Genomic DNA, 22,665 nt, shown 5'->3' with positions numbered 1-22,665 from the left:
GAATTAAAAAGTAAAACATTTTTCACATTTTTGTATTTGCATCACTTAAATTATACTAATGTGATAATGTGAAATTATAAACACAATATGCATACATTTTATAAATTATATAGTTCTATCATGATCATTTAGTTATATTAATTATTCTTTTAGCAGCTTAATAGTTATGGCTTAAAACTAGTATTTAAAATACATTTATTAGTAGTATTGTTCAGCATCCTCAATATAGGTGCTCCATATATATTGAGGTGGTTAAGTATAACACAAGTGATATAACTTATTAGCACAGTTGGATGTCCTCGGTCCTTCTTTGCAATAGTATTTGTATTATCAATATTAAGTATTTTCTTAAAATGATTTATTTATTTAATATATATATATAAATTAGTATATTCAAATCATTGTTATTAAACATCAATGGTTAAAATAAACCAAATTAAGGTATAAAACTATAAGAAATAACCGAAAAAAATAAACAACCTAATTTGTATATTTTATTAGACTTTAAAAATAAGTCTTAGTTCCGGTTTTTCAATCTGATTTATTTGTCGAATAACAAAAATATGGTATTTTCTAGTTTTTCAATCTCGGAATAAGTCTTTTTTGGAGAATAAATCATTTGGTATAACTCTAATAATGTATTCAGATCAATAATAATTATAATTAAAATTATATTGACCTAAATTTGCATTTAAATAATTTTAATAATTCAAAAAAAGTATAGGTCGATATAATTTTTTTTTTTTTTGTGGCTGCCTACGAGTTGATTCCCGGGTATCCGTTTACTTATACACTACACCGATACCGTTGAGTTGATTTCCGGATCATTATATATTTTTTTTAATACTTAGTCAAATATTCAGCCTATAGCGTAATCCAAGAGACACCACAAGGAGGTTGGCTGACAAGTTTCTTAAAAATGTTGTTCTTTTTAGTTTTTTTCATATTTTGAAAATCATTTAATTTTAATTTATCAATTATTTATTGTATTATATTATAATTTATTATTTATTAAAAATTATTAGTTAGATAAAAGTGTAATACACTGTTCTATTTGAATACTATATTAGATTGGTTACGGCACGACTGAAATGCGGTTCGAATGCTAGTGGTCATTCATAATTCCAAATCCAAAATCCAATATTTTAGAATAGATATAAAAAAATTATAAAATAAATAAAAATTTCTACGCACAACCCCGCGCGTGTCCTGTCAACAGTGTAGTTTGCCATCTATCATTGGTCCTCAATAATAAAGGTTTTTAATTTTTTATCAATATTTAGTATTTTTTATTAAACACAATTGCTTTATCATGACAAAATACTAAAAAATAAATAGGGTTGAACTATTTATTCTATTTTGTCATGTACAAGATCGTGACAAGACAGTACCATAGTTTGTTTTGGTTGTCTCACGCACATGCGCAGGCGCACACGCTAAGGCTATTTGTTTACTTATGTAGTGATATGTAATATATAAAGAAAATCCCCACTGCAGGCTTGATTGTCTGAATTCTTAGTGCCGGCGGCTGGCCACTTTGATCATTGACCACTGTTCGCTACTGGATCTGTCAGGGCTCAGAGCCGCCGACTAGTGATTACAGCGTATTGAAGAGTGAACTCTGAAGACAGGATTGAATAATGATCACTGACCGATCAGTAGGACGTGGAAATATTCTATTTCTTTTCTATGTTTAACTGAAGAATGATGAGCGAAGACTGGATTATGGAACATTAATGCATTATTATAACCACTGATAAAGAAGTACCTGCATTTTTGCATTAACGGGTCCTCGTTCTATGCTACAGTGCATAACGTATTAACTTCCGTAAATTTCATAGTTGAATACACAGCCTTTAAAATTTTTATTCGCTTCTCTCACTAGTCAGTAGTCTCACTACCTGCCGGTTAAATTCAAGTACCTATATCATAGGCAAATTGTAGTATCAACTTCCCAGTTCTTTTCTTAGACATCTTTTTGTACGTTTCACACTGGTCTAAATACGACGGTAAGTTCATATTATTATATTGAATTTGATTCATGTTTGTTATTTTAATTAGTGAATCACTGGTTCAATGTTAATCTTGGAAATGTTTATATGGAACAAAATTTATTATTAGTGTTATAGTTCAGTAGAGAGGGAACTAAATTCAGCCCGATATATTGACAATTATCCATGCCACTCAGTAAATTATTTCCAATTGATTAAAATAAAATGCTTTTTGTCTTACTTGAATTTAACTTTTACATACAACGTACCTATACATATTTCATAATGTAGAACATATTAATTCAATGAAACTTTTTAAATAATATCTGATATACAGCATTAAATGTTAGTTCTAATTTAACATTAAAATAATAACGACAGTTTTGAAAACTGTAATATGTTTTAATAAGCTTGTATATTATTAAAAATATTACTAAAATTGTTTTGTTTTGTAATTATAAATTATCTTAATTATTTATTCAATTATTTCAAGCTATTTTGTTAAATTTATAATTTTCAATATGGTAAATAAATACATTTTTAATAATTAAAAACAAAGTTATATCAATTATACATAAAGTACTTTACAGGTTTAGAGATATAAATTAGTGATTTTTGGGAAATAAAACAAAACATAAGTAAATAATATAAATGCATAAAGAAATTATTATGTCTTCTTAAAGCTTCAATGTTTATCCGATGTAAAAACTTTAATATAGGTAATTGTTAATTAAATATAATACAAATTACAATAGTAAATAGATGTCTATAAACAAAATTATATTTATTTTACCATTAAATTATAAAATAAGTTTTATATAATGCACTTTAAAAATTGATATAATTATAATTATAAATTGTACTATTTTACCAAAATGTATAATATTCATTCCACTCGCTACTTACAGATTTTTTCAAGTAATTTTATGATAAAAAAAATTATAATAATTCTTCAAATAATTAATTTTTTTATTTATTATTACATAGGGTAGCATGTATGACTATTTTTATAAAGTATTCTTTTAATAACAACGAGACCAATACATACATACATTTCTCTAGAATTATTAGTCATCGTCAGATAATTATGTAGAGCTTTGTTGGTAGAAATTTAACTATCCAGTTGGTTTATTATAAAAAAAAACCATCAAGATTTACCTCATAATTTTATTTTTATTATATTATATGTGTATACGTAATTGGTAATATGGATGTAATTCAAACAAATATTACAAATTGTTTAGACATTTCTAATTTCGTGAATAATTATTTATAAATATTGACCAGGTTATAATGTACATATATAAAATATAACATGAGTAAATAAACATACTTATAACAATTTTCAATACTTAGTAGCACATTTTTATTTCCAGTTTTAATAAATATTTTTTAAATTAAAATAAGTTAAAAATTTAATATTAAGTTGTAATACTACCTATGCCTTTTTATGATAATTTAATGATTTTTTTTTAGTTCATTGAAACATAAAAAACTATATTCTTTCAGTATTTGTGTTATAGTTATGTATTAAGAAAAAAAAATTCTGAAATTTCAAGTATTTCTGAAAACCTAGCTATGGTTACTAATGAACTTGAAAAAGATTTATCATTTTGTTTTTTAAGTTTATAAGCTTATCAAAAATTAGAATGTCATTTATATCTATGTGTATATATTTCTAAGAAAATAACTATTTTTTAAAAAATTTCATACTATATATCAGTCGTTTTCAATCAATATGTTGTGGAAGCTGCGAAAAATCTATTAATAGTTTTATTAGTATGTATTTATATGTTTATATATAGGTATGTAGGTATATAAAATATGCTTCACATATTATATGAATTGGTGTGTCACAATAATATTGTAGGAGATGAAGTGTGCTGCATGGTTAAAAAGGTTGAAAACTACTGCTATATTATATCAGTGTTCTTCAAAATTTATCCATTTGTTAACACAAGTATATATTATTACCATATTTTAATCATAAAATGTCAATATTGCTTTTTTTTAAATAATTATTTATATATTTGAAAGAAAAACAAAATACTAACTTTGTACTCAGATAATATAGAAATTCACTTTTTATTAATTTTTTTACAAGTATAGACCAGGGGTTGGCCACTAGTTTTTAATGTGGTCTGGATGAATTGAAAAAACATTTTCTACATCCAGAAAATTCTATTTTTATTTTATTGTTTTGTTTACCAAGTTATTCTGAGTCTACATAGAGAAAAATAACGAAAATAAAAATTAGCATTGAAGTAAAATAATATTGACGGTCTTCTCCCCACAGAATATCAGTTATAATCCTTGGCATAGATTCTTAAGACATCCTCTAAAAATTGATTATAGGTAGTATCTTGTCCATATTTTTTAATATATTATGATAATACTATGTTTAAGATAAATATTCTTAACTCAATTATTTAATGGTGTTTAACTTAAGTGTTAATAATGACTTTAATTTTTTAATGCTATATAAATAAAAATAAATCTATAAATTTTAGATACTTAATAATATTTATTTAATGTTACAGCTAGAGTCATCATGGAAAATCTAGCTGATAAACAAATAAGAATTGCTAGAGTAAGTTTTTATCTTTAAATAATAATAAAACTTAAATAATTATTTATTTAATTAATTATAATATTATGTATTTGCCTAATTTACAATAAATGAATAGATAACAATGTTTATTAATAAAATCCGTATTAAAAAATTACATTTTAATTTTTAGGCATTGCTGAATCTTGGTCATTCATATATACGTACTGTTAACATAGAAAATTCAGAAGAAGAAAGTGGAGAAACTGAAGAGGGAGAAACTGATAGTGAAGAAGCTGAAAGCGGGGAAAAAGAAGTACAAAAAGAAATTAAAGTGAATAAACAACAGAACATAGAAGAAAAGCAAGAGAAATATGATAAACAATATACTAAGAAAGTAAATAGGAAACAACAGAAATTAGAAAAAAAATCAAAGCTAGAAGATATACCACAATACTTTTATAAAGATATACAACAAAAATCTATCAAAATTTCACCAGTTAAAATTGATACAAAAAAGCATGAGATTGAAAAAAAAGTTGCAAATAAATCTTATGAGGATAAACACCATAAGTTAAATATTGACTTACCAAAAGAATTAAATAACATTGTACAACAAAAGTTAGAATGCGCAGAAGAATTAATTGGAGAAGAACAAGATGAGTTAAGTAAGAAACAGCAAAATTTCGATATAGACGATCAGCCAAAAATTGTTATAGATAAAGAATATGAATGTAATGATGAACTTACTAAAGAGTCTGAAAAAGAAAAACAGGAATTACAAATACAATTACTGATTGAAGCCCCACCAATGCCTGGTGCAGAAGTAGAGTTATATTTAGATATAGGAGTTGAAAAATTTGATGTAAACCAGCATGAAGAGCTTGGAGAAGATCAACATTTTGATGAAGTAAATAAATCACAAGAAACTGAAAGAGATATCCAAGATAAAATAAATACAGGATCAATTCAAAATACCAAAGAACTATTTTATAATACAAATAGAAAAGAAGATTTTAAAGATCTACAGCAAGATGATGATGAAGAAAATATGGATGAAAATCATAAAAGAATACTACAAGAAATCGAATCACTTATATTTGATTTACAAGATAAAGAAAAATTAAAGAACAATATAAATGAAAAAGAAGAAGAATGTGACGAATTATTAGCATTACGAATTGCAAAAATAACAAAGGAAATTGAACAATTAGAGTTAGACATGGATCAAGAGCATGATGAAGAATTAGAAAGAGAGTATAATGATGAATTTAATAGTATGTTTTCAAAAGAAGTCAAAGAAAAGTTCTTAGAAAAACTACTTCTCTCATTTAAACAAGAATCTGCACCATTCTATCAAAGAATTGAAAATTTGCTTAACAATTATTTTCCAACCAAATTAGATAAAATTAATGGTAAGATATCAATAGATCCTAATCATTCCAAATTTAATGAAAATCTTAAAGAAAGGTCTGATTTGAGCATTGATAAAATGAAAGAAAAACAAGAAGAATCTAATAATAAAATGAATAAATTTAAGGAAATTGAAGAAGGGTCTAATGTTAACACTTGCACATTTGAAGAAATGCCAGAAGAATCTGACATAGAAATGAAAAAATTTGAGGATAAAGCAGTACAAGAAAAGTCTACCATAGAAAATGAAAATGAAATACAAGAAGACTCTGATGTAGATGTTGTAGGATTTGATGACAAAGTAAATGAAAACTTGGAATGGAACTTACAAATAGAATCTGAATTAAATACAGATGATTCTGATAGGCAGTCGTTACAAGACAGTGAAGAAGAAATAGAAAAATTAAATGAAGATGTTAACATAGTAACTGAAATAGTTGATGATTATGAAGTTATTGAATCTTCTTCAGTAGAAGAACTTAGTCCAATTGAAGAATCTGATTTTATGGAAAACGAAATTAGTTTTACAGATGATGAATTTAGTTCTACAGAAATGAAACAGTGTAATAGAGAAGTACATCAAAAGATTGATAAAGAAGGACAAGTAAAATATATTGATAGTATACACAAATTACAAGAAAATGTACATGAAAAAGGTAATAATGATAAATCTCAGAAATTTGAAGATTTGCAATTACCATTGGAAATAGAAAATATTCAAGATTTAGACGAAATACCTTTAAAACTGAAAATACAACAAGAACAGTTAGAAGAAAAATTACATCAACAAATGAAAACATTTCAAGAAGAGTTTTATAAAAATTCAAAATTAGAGTATGACAAAGAACAACAGTTAAAAGGTAATACATTAAATGACCCTGTTTATGATAAACAGCAAAAATTGTTTTATAAGCTAAAAGACAAATTTCAAAAAACAAAAGAAGAATATAAAGATTTAGTACAACAAAAAATGATTGAAGCTTTACAACAAAAAGTTGATGAAAAACAGTTATTGGAAATGAAAGAATTTCCAGAAGAGTTTGTTGAGCCAAATTTAGAAATAGAAGATCTCCATAAAGAAGTTTTGCAATTAGAACGTGAATGTACTGAATTAGAGCCTGAATTTAGTTATAATATACCATTAGTTATCGATGAAAAACCAAGCAAAAAAAAGACTAAAAAAGTCAAGTATAATTTATTTGATAAATTACACGAAATACATAGAAAAAAATTATGTTTTTTTGCTGATTCTAAAGAGTGGCCTGAAAAAGTATGTACAAATAAAATAACATGATAAAAATAATATGTTACATTCATTCTTAATTTGTTTCAGTATTTATACCCATCATGTTTGCTGGATGAATTATTTGATGATCCTTCAGAGGTTAATCCAAATGTCTTTGTGATTACCTTGTACTCTGTAGATATAGGTTATTCAATTAAAATAACTATGAAAAAGGATGAACCACCAGTTGAAACATTTTATAGTTACGCCGAAGATACAATATTAGAATTTGTGGAAAGAGAACAACTTCCACCAAGTTTATTGCATTTATTTGATAAAGCTGAACCAATGTTATTTTATAACGGACGTGTTATAGCAGAAATTCATAATAAGTATCATGCTGATGAATTAACAAGAGTGTATCGAATTTTATTGCATCCTCATAGTTTGGTAAGTTTGGTTTTTTACAAAAAAAAATTGTATTTTATATAAGTTATAAATTAATTATTTGATAACATCCATTATTTTTCAGTCCATTCAGAGTGATTTAAATCGAATAATTGCTCAATGTAGTCCTGCCCATTGTTCATATGAACGAAGATTAAAGATAGAGAGTGAATTGATAAGACTAAACTTTCCAGTCATGTGTATGGATCCGTCACCTCTTGCTGGTTTAACTGTTCAGTTACAACATCAATTGTTAAGTCGCCGAACCATAACACTAAACCCACTAAAAGTAATAAATAATGATTCTTCCAAATTTGAAATGGATTTATTAAATAAGTCGCAAGAAGATACATTACCTAAAACAAAGTTGAATAAATCACAAAAATCATCTTCAAAATTGATGGTTAGTTAAAAAAATTATTTTTATTTTTATAATGAATTTTGCATACTTAGTTTAATTAAAATTAAATTAATATTGTAGTTTTTGAATCTCATACATATTTTTGTTTAGGAGGATACTGCAAGTGACAATATAGTTCATCATCTTTTATGGAAGTTTGATTTCCGTATACTAACATTTAAACTTATCAAATTATACGTTTTTGTTATAACTGAAACTCGAGAATATTCTATGTTATTGTGTATGAATTCAAAAGTTCCACATGCTCTGAAGATGAGGTGAACAATTTATAATAGATAATTTAAATGGTAGTATTTTCAACATTTCTGTGATTACAGGTTTAAGATAAATCTTGAAACAAATAAGTTAAAAGCCTATATTGATGTGGTATTACAAATTCTTAAACAAAAAGTTAATCCTGATATTATAGCCGTGCGGCGATATAAAAGTGATGATAAATCAGTGCCTCGATCTATTATGTGTGTTCCATTATTGTTGAATGATCATATTTATGAACCTAGTCCAACAGATATTTGTAAGGTATATATAGCATAACAAAAATGGAGAAAAATCTCATTTTTAATGTTAATTTAAAAACAATTATTTTGTTTGAATTTTAGTTGCTAGATGAATTGTTAGTAAACATACATAAAAATCAACCTGACCAACAAAAGACTGATGAAACAAAAAAAAAATTAAAAGTAAATAAAAAGGTAAAATTATCATTAACATTTTTAATAGATTTATACAGGGTTATTCATTTACTATAAAACACTCATTATTTCAAAAAGTATTCATGTTTTTGAAAATATTTTTTTACATAGTTTAATGTTGTTAAAAAAAAAAAGTTTTTATTAAAAAATTATTATATATTTTTAAATAATTTTTATCTTTATATATTTTTTTAAGTTTTTTACATTTTTGAATGACAACATAGTTTTAATTTCATATTCTAAAGTAGAATAATTTCTTGAGTATTTTGATACATAAAATTCAAATCTAGGGCGAGTAGTTAATGAGTTATCCTTATTTAAAGTTTAGACAAGCGCGGAGTAGTGGACAGACATTTTGCGGGGTAACCCTGTTCGACTCCACTCCGCGTATCTAAACTTTAAACACTATAACTCATAAACTACTCGGTAAATGGTTTTATGGTAAATGAATCACCTTGTATAATGTCAATTAAGTAATGTAGTATTTTATTCATTGAATTTAATATTATTATAAGTTAATTTAATTTAACTGTAGCAAATTATATTAAAGTGTACTGTATACAGAATAGAAAATAGGTTAATATTAACTTATCAGTGGTCATTGGCGCAACTAGGGAGGAGACTTGGGGGGCAGGTTTAGTCCTCTCAAAATATAATTTAGCTCCCCTCCCAATTTTTTTTGATTATTTAAGATTAAATAATAATTTAAGCATAAAATAGTGAGGATGTAAGATACATCCTATGCATCCTATTATCATATTATGATATAGAGAATTATTATAACAGAATTATTTAAAAGTAAATTGTATAAATATAAATTTCAGTTTATTTTGCAATATACATATAATTTAATAAAAATATTTTTATTTAATAAATATTTTGTGGGCACGCAGCATCGAGCAGCAGCACTGTGGTAGTCACCGTCCAATATTTTAGTTTGATTTTGGTAATTAAAAATGAACAAAAAACTTATTTAGAATTTTTGACATACCAAAAAAATTATCCGTATTTGTACAGTTGTTACTATTGATATGAAAATAATTCAGACGATACTCCTAATTTTTTGGAAAGTATGAAAGGAAGTAAATTAAATTAGGTATTTATTTGTGGTCCTGTAAACCCCTTAATATTTTAGACCTAGTTGCACCAATCTCAGTGATTCAATGTTAGGGCTGAGGTTACATTTAAACATAAAACAGAATTCATTTTGTGTTTTTCATTTATATTATAGTAAATTAACCTATTATAGAATTTAAATGTAAGAATCTTATTTGTGTTCTATTATCAGTTATATTTTTAATTTTAATTTTAAAGCAAGTTTCAGCATATAAAAGATTATGTCCTTTTTAATTTTAATGAATTATTTACCTTTTGTTGAAGGTCATTTGTAAAAATATGTAGTCACAATGAGAACTAAGTGCTACAACTATGCTATAATTTTTAATTGGTTGTAGTTGTTTTTGTTTACTATTTAGTATTTAGTTTTGTAAGTAATGATTATCATTATTCAAATATATTTATACATATTTTTTTATAGATGGATTCAAAGAAGAAAAATATTAATTTTGGTAGTTCAAAAACATTACCAAAAAATTTAGGTAATTTTATTTATTTTTATATATTTATGTATTTGTATTAATTCACATGTTAATAGGTTAATCAGTTTAAATGACATTTTAATAAATTGTACATAATATACATAATAAATAAATTAAAATATTAATTTTTCTCATTATTCTTGTATTTTACTATAATAATAATAATTATTATTATTATAGTAAAAACTAACAGATCTTCTAAGTACCATTGTATTATAAAATAAAAAAACTTCAAATGCTCGATGAGAATCAAATTAAAATGAAATATAATTTGTTCAAGAATTATTTAATTAAAAAATGTAAAAATGTATCTGCTAAATTTGAGTTTCACTATAAGAAAAAAAAATATATTTAATTTTACAGGAGTTAATACAGATCAAAAAAAGAAAAAACGAGTTCAAGCTTTTGAATCAAAAAAATCAATTCCGCGTAAAGTTGAATCATTGTCGACAAACACAGTATCTGCAGATTCATTTTCAGCTAAAGAAGTACCTTTAGTATCAAGTTTTTCTAATATAATACCATCAGTATCAAATAATGTTACTGTAGTATCATTAGAACAGTGTTCAGCATTATCACCAGTACCAAGCACTACAACTGTAATGTCATTTGTACCAAGATATAAAACAATTTTTTCATCTGATACTTTAAATAATGATTATCAACTAGCATCCAAAAATGTACAACAATTTAAAGATCATAGTATAAGCAGCAAAAATGTGCTATCTAAATCAGTTACACAATTAAAAACTGATCATAAAAAATGTTTGGAAAAAAATGATATTTCACTGGAAACATTATTTGATAATACGAGCATAAACAGTCGATCACCTATGTACAATTTTGTAAAAGATAATAATAAATCAGAATTAAGTTCTCGTGATGATGCAATGACGAATATAACAGTTGTAAAACATGTCCATCGTAATTCAATTTGTCTGAAAGGTTCAGAAATCACTATTAACAAAGATAAATTGCCTCTAATAGCTGATATAACTGAAGAAACATTTCTAAATGATCCTAATACTACATATCAGGAGACTACACAAGTTGATGATAATTCAACTACAAATATAGATTGTTTGCCTAACTTACAAGTATGTTGTTTATATAATTATTCAAATTTACTAATAGAAAATATAAACTAAAAAAAAAAAATATTGACATCTTTTTAATCATAATAATTTACACTAAATATCTTTACATCTAGTTTAGGACTAACTCAAATGTTGATGTTTTTTTTTCAATAATATTATATGTATTAAAATATTTAAAGACAATAGTACAAAAAAAAATATTCTGAAACTATATATTAATTAACTATTTTCAAATGTAGAATAGCTTGCGTTATTTCATTTTAAGGCTAAAATAATTTGTTTTTAGATTATGAATTGCCTTAATCTATTCAAAGTGGTTTTGAATAATATGTTGAGGGAAGTTTTTATTTTAGATGTCTGAGCTACTTAATCTCTGCCAAAGTAAAATATCTGTGACTTATCCCCATAGAAATAAAAAAAAAATCAGTAAAATTGATTTATAATTGAATATATAGAACATGGTATTTACATTGATTTTTGTGCACAACTCAATAACTAAATATTTTAGCAAATTTGTTTTTTGAACTGTCATTTTAAAAATATTTAAATAATTAGAATTCTGAGAAAAAAAACCAACATATTGATTATTGTTCTTTATTAGATTTGCAAATATATAATTATATACAATTTAAGTTATTTTTACAGTAAAATCTCGGTATCCGACCACACTACTGCCGGATTAATGAGGGCTTACATAAAAACATATTTTTACTTATTCAAAAATTAAAAAATTAATAACCTTATTGAACGTTAACTGAATAAAAATAAAATATTTTATAGGTTTATTCGGATTTAATCTGATATTACTTAGTTTTATTGTGTACGATAGTAACTTTATATACAAATACATATTGGTATGTATAGGTTAATATAGTCGGATTACCGACATATCGGATAATTAAACAGCCAGATCACCGAGATTCTACTGTAATTAAGAGTTGTCAAGAATATAATTCTTAAGAGTTCAGCAGTGTATAGGTTTTAAAAAAATTATAACCAGTTCTTTGTTTAAAATTGTAACAATAATACAATAATTTTAATTGTGTTTTAATTAAAAATATTAGTTTAAGCATATTTATAGGCTTAGGTAATCACAAATGAGCTTATTTTTGACTTAATAGTTTTTTTATTTTATCTATCTTTAATTATTTGATTAAGAATTATAAATTTAACCATGTACCATTTACATAAGTGTTCAATTGTTTTAAGCTCCAGTTAACTTGTTAAACAAATTATAGGTAATGTAATGCTTAGGTATGCCAAATTATGCATTTTAATATTAAAATCTCGGTATAGAAATTTGATATTTATAAAATCAGAAGGAAAATAATTATAAAAAGGTTTCAATGCATTATGAATTATGCAGTATTAGGTGTTTTAATTTATAAATATGATAATTTAATATATATATACATTCATATTATTATTTGTATATTTTTCTAGGTTACATTACCAAATTCCGTTATTACACTGTATCCAGCATCATTAAACGAGTCCAAAAATCAACATCAGGTATAATATACCTAATTATTTAATTTTTTTAAATTAAGCTGGTATTAGTGAATAAATGTTTAATTACATATATATTCCATTAACTATACAAACCATAAGATGATAATATTATCTAATGCTTTATTCAATATAAAAAAGAACCTTAACACCAATCTTTGTCAAATATTGTCATATTATCACCAAACGATTGATCGTTACAAAACACATATATACATTGTAACACATACTTGTTGATACTGTGCACAGTAGCTGGCTGCTAAGGTTTGTTTTCCATTTAATATAGTATTAATACGTTTAGTTTAAATAATTTATTGTAATGATATAGATTACATAATTATTTACTTGATAATTAATTAATTTATTATTATGTAGAACAATGATGTTTCATTTCAAGAAATAAATTATACTTCTTTCTCAAATACTGAAGATATCAAAGCTGCTAAACGAAAACGCACCTCATAAATATATAAATTATTTTTATAACTTCATATTTTATTTCTTCTGTATGAAACAAAGAACATCATTTTATTTTTATTTATCACTAATTAGTATTAGTTGTGTAATTTAATATATAATATATTAATTAATTTTGCTTTGTAAAATAATTAAAATTACTTGTATTTTTGTATACTTTTTCTTAATGACTATTTTATCTATTTATAGTTATAATCAAAGTAACAATAACATTCATTACACTTAGTACATACAGGTATAAAATATATCTACACAATATACAATATAATTTTATAATAATTAATAATTTGTATAAATTAGAATTTAAAAACATTCTGTTAACATTTTTATTTAACTTCAATATGTTTTAAAGCAATTAAATATGAATACAAATATAAATAATTTGTTCTTTATTAGTTTAAATTAGAAGAATTGCATCTTTAAATACAATTATTTTATTTTAAAAAGACGTTTACTATAATATACATGTTTATCTATAAGATATAATATAAAAATTTATCAAATGTATTTTACCTTTTACTGCATTTTATAGGAACTGCAATAAATGGTATAATATTTTTAAAATAAAAATTATCCTAACATATAAATCTGACCTTAAGTGATTACTGAGACTTAACAATTGTTCACGCCAGATACCTTGATTAGACAATCATTGTAAACTGTGATATAATTTTTTTTCTAAAAAAATTTTATTGAACCATCAGTTACAGATTTAAACAATATGTAGATTAACATTTTTGATACCAAATGTTAACTGTTGAGTCTATACAACTGGCCAATAAAAGACTCACTATCTCACTAAGTATCAAGACTATACACACAAAAATGCATTATGGTTAGTCTATTAAAACTTCACAGCTAGTTTTAATACAAAAGTTATTTTCAGATTATTAATATAAGAACTATTTTTTAGTTATTTAATGGTACACATTTTGTTTTATACTATGAGTTCAAATTAAAAAAAAATTTTTTGAGTGATAACAATATAACAAATATGCACAGGCACATTGCATAAAATTACATATGTTTAAAAAATAATAATGTAATAACAATTATTTTATTGTGCAGCTTTTATTAATTGATAAATTGTATTTGTTCTGTTCTGAGCATGTCTAATACAATTTTGAATCTGACCATCTTTTATGAATTCTCCTCCTAAAATAAAAATAAACAATAAAATTATATTTTATGCTTTTATATATTATATAAATGAAGATTATTTATGAACTATCAATATGTAAGTCAAAATCAATATCAAGTAAAATATTTAACTTAACACTAACTGGGATGAAGAAATTTAGACCTAAGAAATATTTAGTGTTGTATTCAACATCAAAATTAACAAAATTCAACTGAATAGCAATCAAATTATATGACAATTATATAAAATATAAACAATTGTATATTCAATTTTCAAACATACTAATGTCAAAAACATTGATTAATTTAATGAATTATTAGTTTACTATTGATTCATTAAAATGTAATGATTGTTTATGCAATCTAATATGAATACATTTGAATAAATGTGTAATTACATTGTACTATAGGTAGTGGGAATTCTGCATAGTAAGCACTAAAGCAAACATAAACTAACTATTTTATTTTATTTATGAAACTTGTGTCATTATAGTTAATATAAACTATTACCATTGATTAAATATACAATATATTATTGTATATTTAATTAATGGTATTACAATCCCTATAAGAAATTAATATTGAGTTGTAAGAGAAATTAGCAAATATTTAATAAATCAATATATAATAATGATCCCTTAAACATGAGTAATTGGCACTAAATTTTTTACGCAACTCGGTATTAGTTTTGAAACTGCGTCATTCACAAATGCACAATAGTTATATTCTTTTGCTATGAAGAGTATTTTATTATAATTTAAAAATGATATCGCCTCATAACTTATAAGTAGGGTTCAGATTTGAGGCCAATGCTTTTTTTCGTTATAAAAAGTTGATATAAATATTTAAAAGTTAAATACATATTTATAGTACAAATCCGTAAAAGCTAGTGAGGACATCAATCTTATAAATAAAATGTTCATTTAATGGATAAGCTTCATTATCATTTTTGGACGTATCAATGAAATTAATTTACCTAGCAATTACCAAAGTACATATCGATTAAAATGTGTTCTTGATGAGGAAATTTAAGATTGTCAATAAATAATTTTTTTGCCTATTTCATATTTTAAATGATTTTTCAATCATTTAATATTTGAATAAACTTATACATTTGTGGCTTACCAGGTTTGTGTAATGAAAATAATAAGGAACCATTGGTCACAACTGTCAATTTACTAACACACAGTTGCTCTTCTTCTTCAGTTGGATCAGCTAAAATATATTTTTCATTAAAGACTCCAAAGGTTGATGATACTGGTAAACTGTTAACTTTTAATGGAATGTAATTTTCAACGACAATAGTTTCTTCAGTTTCTTTGTTGTATTTTACTTCTGGTATCTTAACTACAGAAAAAATTAATTATTTAATCAAAGAACATTGGTATTAAATACTTTTTAATATACCTGTTTTTAATGCTGATAACAAGGCTATTAAGCATGCATCTAAAACAGATCCATCATAGTTCAAACAATAGACATCACACGACAAGATCCATACTAATTTATCTACAGAAATACATAATTGTTGTAAGTCTAGAATTTTACAATTATTACACACTTCGTTCAAGAAACTAGTCATTTGCATTGCTTCATCACATGGAATTCCAGGTCGAATTTTTTTATAGCATAGACTAGGTAGTTCAACATTTACTAAAAGATATCCAATATCTGGAGTTTCAGATTTAGGAACACCTAGTTCCTATAAAAGCAAAAATACTTGATAAAATTTTAAAACTTAGTTATAATTAAATAATTCAACTTACTGCCTTAATGCCACAAACAACAGCTGTATTTCCAATTTTGACTGCTGCTGATCCATCTGCTGTATGTATAGTGTTCAAATTTAGAGATGCATCTCGAAAGCTCATTAATTCCCTACCATCATTTCTTTTATCAAGTGCCTAAAATAATGTTGTCGTAATTGTAACATATTATATATTGTATACGATATAAGTAATCGATTTAATAGAATATAAATAAACTTACCAGGTATTCTTTGGCATATGTGTCTTGTATATTTCTGAAAAAAAATTAAAACAAATACACTTGGACGTATTTTCAATTACATTTGTAAAGTATGTAAGGAACCATTTGTCAAGCTAATCATTGGAATATCGTACTCACTTCTTGATAGAGTTCATCTCGCAAAAATGTTTTTGTCTACCAGACTCAAATTGTTCAAATTTAAACGCGAAACAGTATAAAGTACTATAAACACGTCCCACTAGATTTCCGTGTGTTCGTGTAGTGGATTGGCCTTAAATCAACCAACTCGAGGACCTGACAGTCGACCGGCCTGTAAGAGATAGTAGCCTGTAGCCTGTAGCCTCAAGCATGAGATCCAGCCGGTCCAGGACAACGCTTTCCTCGTTATCGACGATAAGGATGCCGACAGTGTAACCAACCCGACAGTAACTGGTAGGTCGGTAACACCGCATCAATTACGCGTCGTCAGCCGACTCGGCCAAACACCTCAGCTGCACCTGTCGTTTAAAAAAATAACGGTTACGATTTTGCGAGCATTTGTTAATTGTTTATCGCGAGTCTTTTTCACTACAGGCGGTCGGGTCGCGCAACGTTTAGTCCCGGCGTCCGTTCAAACGACTTCCATCTAATCCACGGACTATTGATTGTTAATTATTAGTAACTAGGTATAGGTCCGCTGTTCATAGATTATTTCGCAATTAAAACGGTCATCGCCACGGTTTAGGATATCACCAATACACATAATTTTGTTACGTAAGTTTGATTCCCTATTCATAACTCGCTCAACTCTATTAGTGCGTTCATTATACATTTATTACCCCTATAAATTTGTAAGTCGCGAATTTTGTATTTTTTTTTTACGACTGCAAACACGATTACAAATATTGTTACCTATAACATATCGAATATCGTTAGCTCCCGAATGACGACTTTCAAAGCTTGACAACAATCGACCAGTACCATCGACACGAAAGTCTCCGTAATAATCCGTGACATTTAATAATAATATCGAATATCATTATTACACATCGCGGTGACCGAACGGAACGACGAGAGATGGAGTTTACTGTTTTTCGGGATCAAGAAAATGCCAACAATGTTTTGCGCAATAAGGAAAATAACGTGCCGCCGAGGGATCAGCAGCCCTCCAAACGCCGGTCGGTGCTCGGGGTGCTGAATGCCAAACAACCTTTCACCAAAAAGCCGCAGCCGAAATCTAAGGTGTGTAATTATATAGTACTTAGTGGATATCTCCAATTTTTAAGTTAATTGTTTTTTCTTAAATCATACTTTGCATTTAATATAATAAATTACGAGGATAATGAATCGTAGATAAAGAGGTAGTATTTTTGCCTTGTACGTTGGCGATGTTATTTTTAATCATTGACTATGATTACTCTTTTTAACATTTTGATAAATCAAAGCATTTGCTATATAATATAACGAAAAATTTTCTGCGGGATTTCCTTTGTAATCGATTTATTTTTAATATGATAATTGGGTTGATGGATATTAGGTGGTATGTACTCAATACTGCATTAATTACCTAGTCAGTAATCAAACGGCTTCATTTATTTTTCTCATTAATTTAATTGATCATTTACACCATTCTATTCTACCTACACTAAAATTAAACAGTTCTCCTATAATATTCTTATATATTAATTAGGCAATTCTTTGATTCAATGTTCCACTTATAAATGAATTATGCATGTAGCATACTTATTTAAATACAATAACTATAATAGGTAAGTATGTCATGATAATCATAGCTGTATGTTGCTAGCAATTAGTCTCATTAATTTAAAGAAATAATTAATATCAGTAAGTATCTACCTAAGAGTACAATATATAATTTTTATTGTAAATCAAACTGTAGATATTCTAATTTACATTATTTACCTATACAATTATAAGTTAACAGTTATTTATATTTTATAAATTCATATATATAAGTATCTAATTTGGTAATTGATTTTAAAATTTACTTAAAATTTAACATGTATATTTAAAAACGTGTATTCTTAAAATGTTATGAAAAATATTGGTTAATTATTACATAACCTAATATATATTTTTAATTAATGTACTTACTGAATAATATTTTTAATAAATTTTACTTAGTTTTTAAAGTATTAAATATAAATTTTAATTTTAAAAAGACAAGTATAATTGCTTAAATTCTATATTTTTTTTAAAGTACTTATCTAGATTTCTATTCAGTACCTTAATTATGTAATGGGATAAGTGTATCCTAAACGTATTGGTCATTTACATAATAGTTACAAACATAATACTACTAATCTTATTGGTTATAATTTAATTTAAGTATAATTGTAGTGGATTTTATTCAAATTTATTGACTTGTGCTTAAGACAAGATAATGTGAAATATATTTTCCCTCGAGTAGGTTAAAATATTCTATTAGGTATTTCTGTAGAGATTTATGTGTAGGTGATAACTTTTAAGTATTATTTTAATATTCTACAATTTTGGTTAATACAAAACAACAATTAAGTATAATTATTAAAAAAATATTAATTGGCACTGATAATGGTGAATATATTTTCTTGCAGTTAAACAATATAAGACAATGCATAGTAGTACTTATACTTATAGTATCATTTCATTTTAGCCACAAGGAACCAGTAAATTTGGTTTTACTACTAAATCATCAGTGCCATTTACAATTCATGAAGATCCACAAGTATTTAAAAAAGCTGCTGCTAGTGAAAACTTGTCAAGAAACAATGTGGAAAATCAAAAGCCATTACTGCTCAAGAATGAAGTTAATATCAGCGAAGCAAAGGTAACCTAAATTAGTTACCTAATTTATAAATAAAAGATAGGTATTTTATTACATTCTAATATATTTATTCATATTTTTTGTTCATTAGGTTACTGTACCTAAGGTAGAGTTAAAAGAGAAAAGAAAACCATTGTCTGATGTAAGCCAAATTGTTCCACCATCCGTAAAAAATATAGTGCAAACAGATGAAAAAGATACTAAAGATATTGACGAATCAGCAGATTCAAGCAGTGTATACTCACCTATGTCAGTTGATCATGACAAATCTATAAAAAGTACTAGTCATTCTTTGACTGCACATAGGTTAAGTTGTGATGTAGATACTTATACATGCGAGTTATACTCCTATCTCAGGGATGTTGAGGTAATGGAGGATATGTCATTCAGTTTTTATAAATATAATAACTTATCAAATATCTTAATGATTCATAGAAATTACATCGCCCTAAACCTGGATATATGAGAAGGCAGCCAGATGTGACATATAGTATGAGAGCAATATTAGTTGATTGGTTGGTTGAAGTAGCCCAAGAATACAAGCTACAAAATGAAACTCTGTACTTAGCAGTTTCATTTATTGATCGTTTTCTTAGTTTAATGTCTGTGGTCCGTGCTAAACTCCAATTGTTGGGTACTGCTGCTATGTTTGTTGCATCGTAAGTTTAATTTTTTCTTATATTAATTTGTTAGTAAAATTGATTGTTCATATACTTTTTTTTTTTAATAGGAAATATGAAGAAATTTATCCTCCAGATGTTAGTGAATTTGTTTATATAACTGACGATACTTATACAAAGAAACAAGTACTTAAAATGGAACAGTTAATATTGAAAGTTTTAGGGTTTGATGTCTCAAATCCCACAACTGTTATTTTCTTAACGCACATTTGTGTTCATTGTAATGTTCCGTTGAAAGTTATGTACTTAGCAATGGTAAGTTTTGACTTGTGTACAATCTATGTTATATTATTTCTGAATAATTTAATTATAATGAAAACAAATAATTTGTTTTAGTATTTGGGTGAAATGAGTTTACTAGAAGCTGATCCCTACTTATCTTATACACCTTCTTTGATTGGCTGTGGAGCTGTTGCATTAGCTAGGTTAATATTAAATTATGAAGTTATTTGGCCTGAAAACATGTTTGAATTAACTAAATACAGTTTAAATGATCTGATACCTGTTCTTAAACATTTAAATCAAACTTATAAAACTGCTCCGCATTCCCAACAATCTGCCATTCGGACAAAGTACAAGTCTGCCAGGTATGTTAATGTGTGATTTTTTTGTATTAGTATAGAAAGCGTTTTTTTGTTACTAAATGTATAGAATTTTTAAATATATTTAATTAGGTTATTTTTTTATGTTTATTAAATATATCATTTTACATTAAATTATTAGATACCCATTACTCAAACTACTTCCAACAGATAACCATCAAACATATTTATGTATTCTTGATAGTTTCCTTTTTTATTACATATATTATTTTAAATCAAAACCAAAAGTTAAATTTAATTTCAAGTTTCACATAAAGCTTTTTCATAGAATACAAATAATAATGAGTATCAATGAATCAATATTAATATGTTATATCTTTGAAAGACTGTAGACAAGTTATATGATTCATGTGTACCTGGTATTTTGTGTAAAGTTATTTACATAAAGTAATTAAGATATTTTAATTAAATTGGAATTTAATTTTTTCTTATTATTTCAGATATCATAGTGTCTCTGAAATTGAGTACATAGACTTAATATTGCCTGAAGAAACTGCTCAAAAAGAAATGTCAGAGAGACTCAAGTTGGTTGATGTTCAAGACAAGTCATGATTCTATCGTTATTTATTTATGTTTTCAATTTTTTTTTTTTTAATTATTATTAATTTTTTATTAATTTTTTTGTAGTAAATGAAAAATTTTTTGACACTTTTTTAAACAATCTATTTTTAAGCTAGAAAGAACAAAATAATGTTCAAAACGAACCATACAACTGGAGATGTTTTTTTATTTTACGTTCATAAGAATCATGCGTGAATAAAAAAATTTTACATTCATAATTATTTATTTTTTTTCTACTAAATACATTTAAATTTATAAACTATTTTTTTACTTTAATTTAATTTTATAATTTCAAAATATTTGTGTTTTTCATTTGTTGCCGTTTAGAAGAACAGGTATATCTGCACTTGTTGAAATAAGAAAATGTTAATTTCATAAAATTATTATATTATCATGCATAACATTTTATCATTATTTTTTTTATATAAAATTTATAAGATTGAAAATTCATATTTTTATTAACAAATTACCATTGCAAAATTTTGTTATGTAAATTATTATGACTTTGCCACATCAAATAAAAAAAAAACAACACAATATTATATGGGTTGACTTTGATTTATTATAGTTGTTTTAGTGACCTTCTTATAGAACTTATAATTTTAGAAATACTAAGCTCTGAATATACAGCTGGCATTGTATTTTGTAAATTTGTATGATATCAATAAATAGTTATGTTGGTGATGGGAGATGAATATATTTCGATAAACATTAAGAATTTAAAAATATTTTAACTAATTTTAAGTTATTTGTAAGAAAATTTGATATTTAAATGGGTTTTTGTTGCTTTGTTATTCATTCAAAAAGTATGAATTGCATGAACCTGAATTTTTCGTACATTTTTTGTATACACAATAATTCTACATTTATATTTAAATTGATTTTAAGCTGTTTATTGTTTATACTACAAACATATAGGCCGTTCACATAGTTCTACGTTTGGCACTGTTAAAAAAATTAAATATATATAAATATTTCAAGTTCTACTCAAATACCTTTGATTATTATTTTCCAGGTTTGTAGTTATTGTAACATAATATACTAGTTTATCAGAATTCATATTGTTTATTGCTCTTCAGAAAGATATTTCTAAAGTTATCATTATGTTGATTCTTTTTTTGCCTTTGTTGGTCCATCCACAATGAATACAATTATTATTGGAGTGGGAAATAATATTTTTCCAATTATATTTTCAGAAAATAAAACAAAGTATTTAATACTTATGAATACTTTTACTTAATCCATAAAACTGATTGTGGTTATTAAGTAGTACTAGCTTATATATTTATATTAATGTGTGTGATATTATATTAAATTTTAAAATAGTTTGTCAACGTCATTTATAAGAGGAACAAATTGTTGAAAATATAATTTTTCAAAATTTAAGTGTAATGGATTATTTTATACAAAATAATGAAGGAGATGGGACATTACTTCTCAAGTAAGTGAAGAAACTCTTTTCACCAAAT

The 22,665-nt window shown here is 25.3% G+C and overlaps 3 protein-coding genes across 4 annotated transcripts; 2 read left to right on the top strand and 1 right to left on the bottom strand.

Moving 5' to 3' along the window:
- Positions 1–1,429: 1,429 nt before the first annotated feature.
- On the top strand, positions 1,430–13,496 carry LOC113548031. Of its 2 annotated transcripts, XM_026948676.1 has the most exons (12): positions 1,430–2,009; positions 4,532–4,581; positions 4,733–7,222; positions 7,286–7,627; positions 7,710–8,027; positions 8,136–8,302; positions 8,363–8,564; positions 8,645–8,737; positions 10,275–10,335; positions 10,699–11,432; positions 12,876–12,944; positions 13,317–13,406. In XM_026948676.1, exons 2-12 carry the CDS (start codon positions 4,543–4,545, stop codon positions 13,404–13,406), a joined length of 4,605 nt encoding a protein of 1,534 aa, XP_026804477.1. In that variant the 5' UTR covers positions 1,430–2,009; positions 4,532–4,542. The 2 variants fall into 2 exon arrangements, with proteins under 2 accessions (XP_026804477.1, XP_026804478.1); XM_026948677.1 differs by lacking the exon at positions 1,430–2,009 and having other exon boundaries at positions 4,543–4,581; positions 13,317–13,496.
- Positions 13,497–14,421: 925 nt separating this feature from the next.
- On the bottom strand, positions 14,422–16,913 carry LOC113548198 (exosome complex component RRP43-like). The gene is made up of 6 exons (XM_026948949.1): positions 16,686–16,913; positions 16,548–16,581; positions 16,325–16,462; positions 15,966–16,260; positions 15,684–15,905; positions 14,422–14,573 (listed from the first exon to the last, which is right to left on the bottom strand). The coding sequence occupies exons 1-6, from the start codon at positions 16,700–16,702 to the stop codon at positions 14,476–14,478; spliced, it is 804 nt and encodes a 267-aa protein (XP_026804750.1). The 5' UTR covers positions 16,703–16,913; the 3' UTR covers positions 14,422–14,475.
- Positions 16,914–17,073: 160 nt separating this feature from the next.
- Positions 17,074–21,703, top strand: LOC113548197 (cyclin-A2). Its single transcript, XM_026948948.1, has 7 exons — positions 17,074–17,768; positions 19,183–19,356; positions 19,445–19,720; positions 19,789–20,012; positions 20,084–20,288; positions 20,370–20,620; positions 21,076–21,703. The coding sequence occupies exons 1-7, from the start codon at positions 17,604–17,606 to the stop codon at positions 21,185–21,187; spliced, it is 1,407 nt and encodes a 468-aa protein (XP_026804749.1). The 5' UTR covers positions 17,074–17,603; the 3' UTR covers positions 21,188–21,703.
- Positions 21,704–22,665: the final 962 nt, after the last annotated feature.

This window comes from Rhopalosiphum maidis, chromosome 1 (genome assembly GCF_003676215.2).
Source record: "Rhopalosiphum maidis isolate BTI-1 chromosome 1, ASM367621v3, whole genome shotgun sequence".
NCBI classification, from domain to species: Eukaryota; Metazoa; Arthropoda; class Insecta; order Hemiptera; family Aphididae; genus Rhopalosiphum; species Rhopalosiphum maidis.
This window is presented reverse-complemented; position numbering and strand designations above follow the sequence as displayed.

Excerpts from the sequence above, each read along its gene's own strand:
- LOC113548031 (XM_026948677.1), top strand. The coding sequence starts at position 4,543 with ATGGAAAATCTAGCTGATAAACAAATAAGAATTGCTAGA. Across the intron at positions 4,582-4,732 it reads AACAAATAAGAATTGCTAGA|GCATTGCTGAATCTTGGTCA; the intron begins GTAAGTTTTTAT and ends TTTAATTTTTAG. Across the intron at positions 10,336-10,698 it reads AACATTACCAAAAAATTTAG|GAGTTAATACAGATCAAAAA; the intron begins GTAATTTTATTT and ends TTAATTTTACAG.
- LOC113548198 (XM_026948949.1), bottom strand. Across the intron at positions 16,463-16,547 it reads CATATGCCAAAGAATACCTG|GCACTTGATAAAAGAAATGA; the intron begins GTAAGTTTATTT and ends ACATTATTTTAG. Across the intron at positions 14,574-15,683 it reads ATTTTCATTACACAAACCTG|GAGGAGAATTCATAAAAGAT; the intron begins GTAAGCCACAAA and ends TTTTTATTTTAG.
- LOC113548197 (XM_026948948.1), top strand. The coding sequence starts at position 17,604 with ATGGAGTTTACTGTTTTTCGGGATCAAGAAAATGCCAACAATGTTTTG. Across the intron at positions 17,769-19,182 it reads AGCCGCAGCCGAAATCTAAG|CCACAAGGAACCAGTAAATT; the intron begins GTGTGTAATTAT and ends ATTTCATTTTAG. Across the intron at positions 20,621-21,075 it reads ACAAAGTACAAGTCTGCCAG|ATATCATAGTGTCTCTGAAA; the intron begins GTATGTTAATGT and ends TTATTATTTCAG.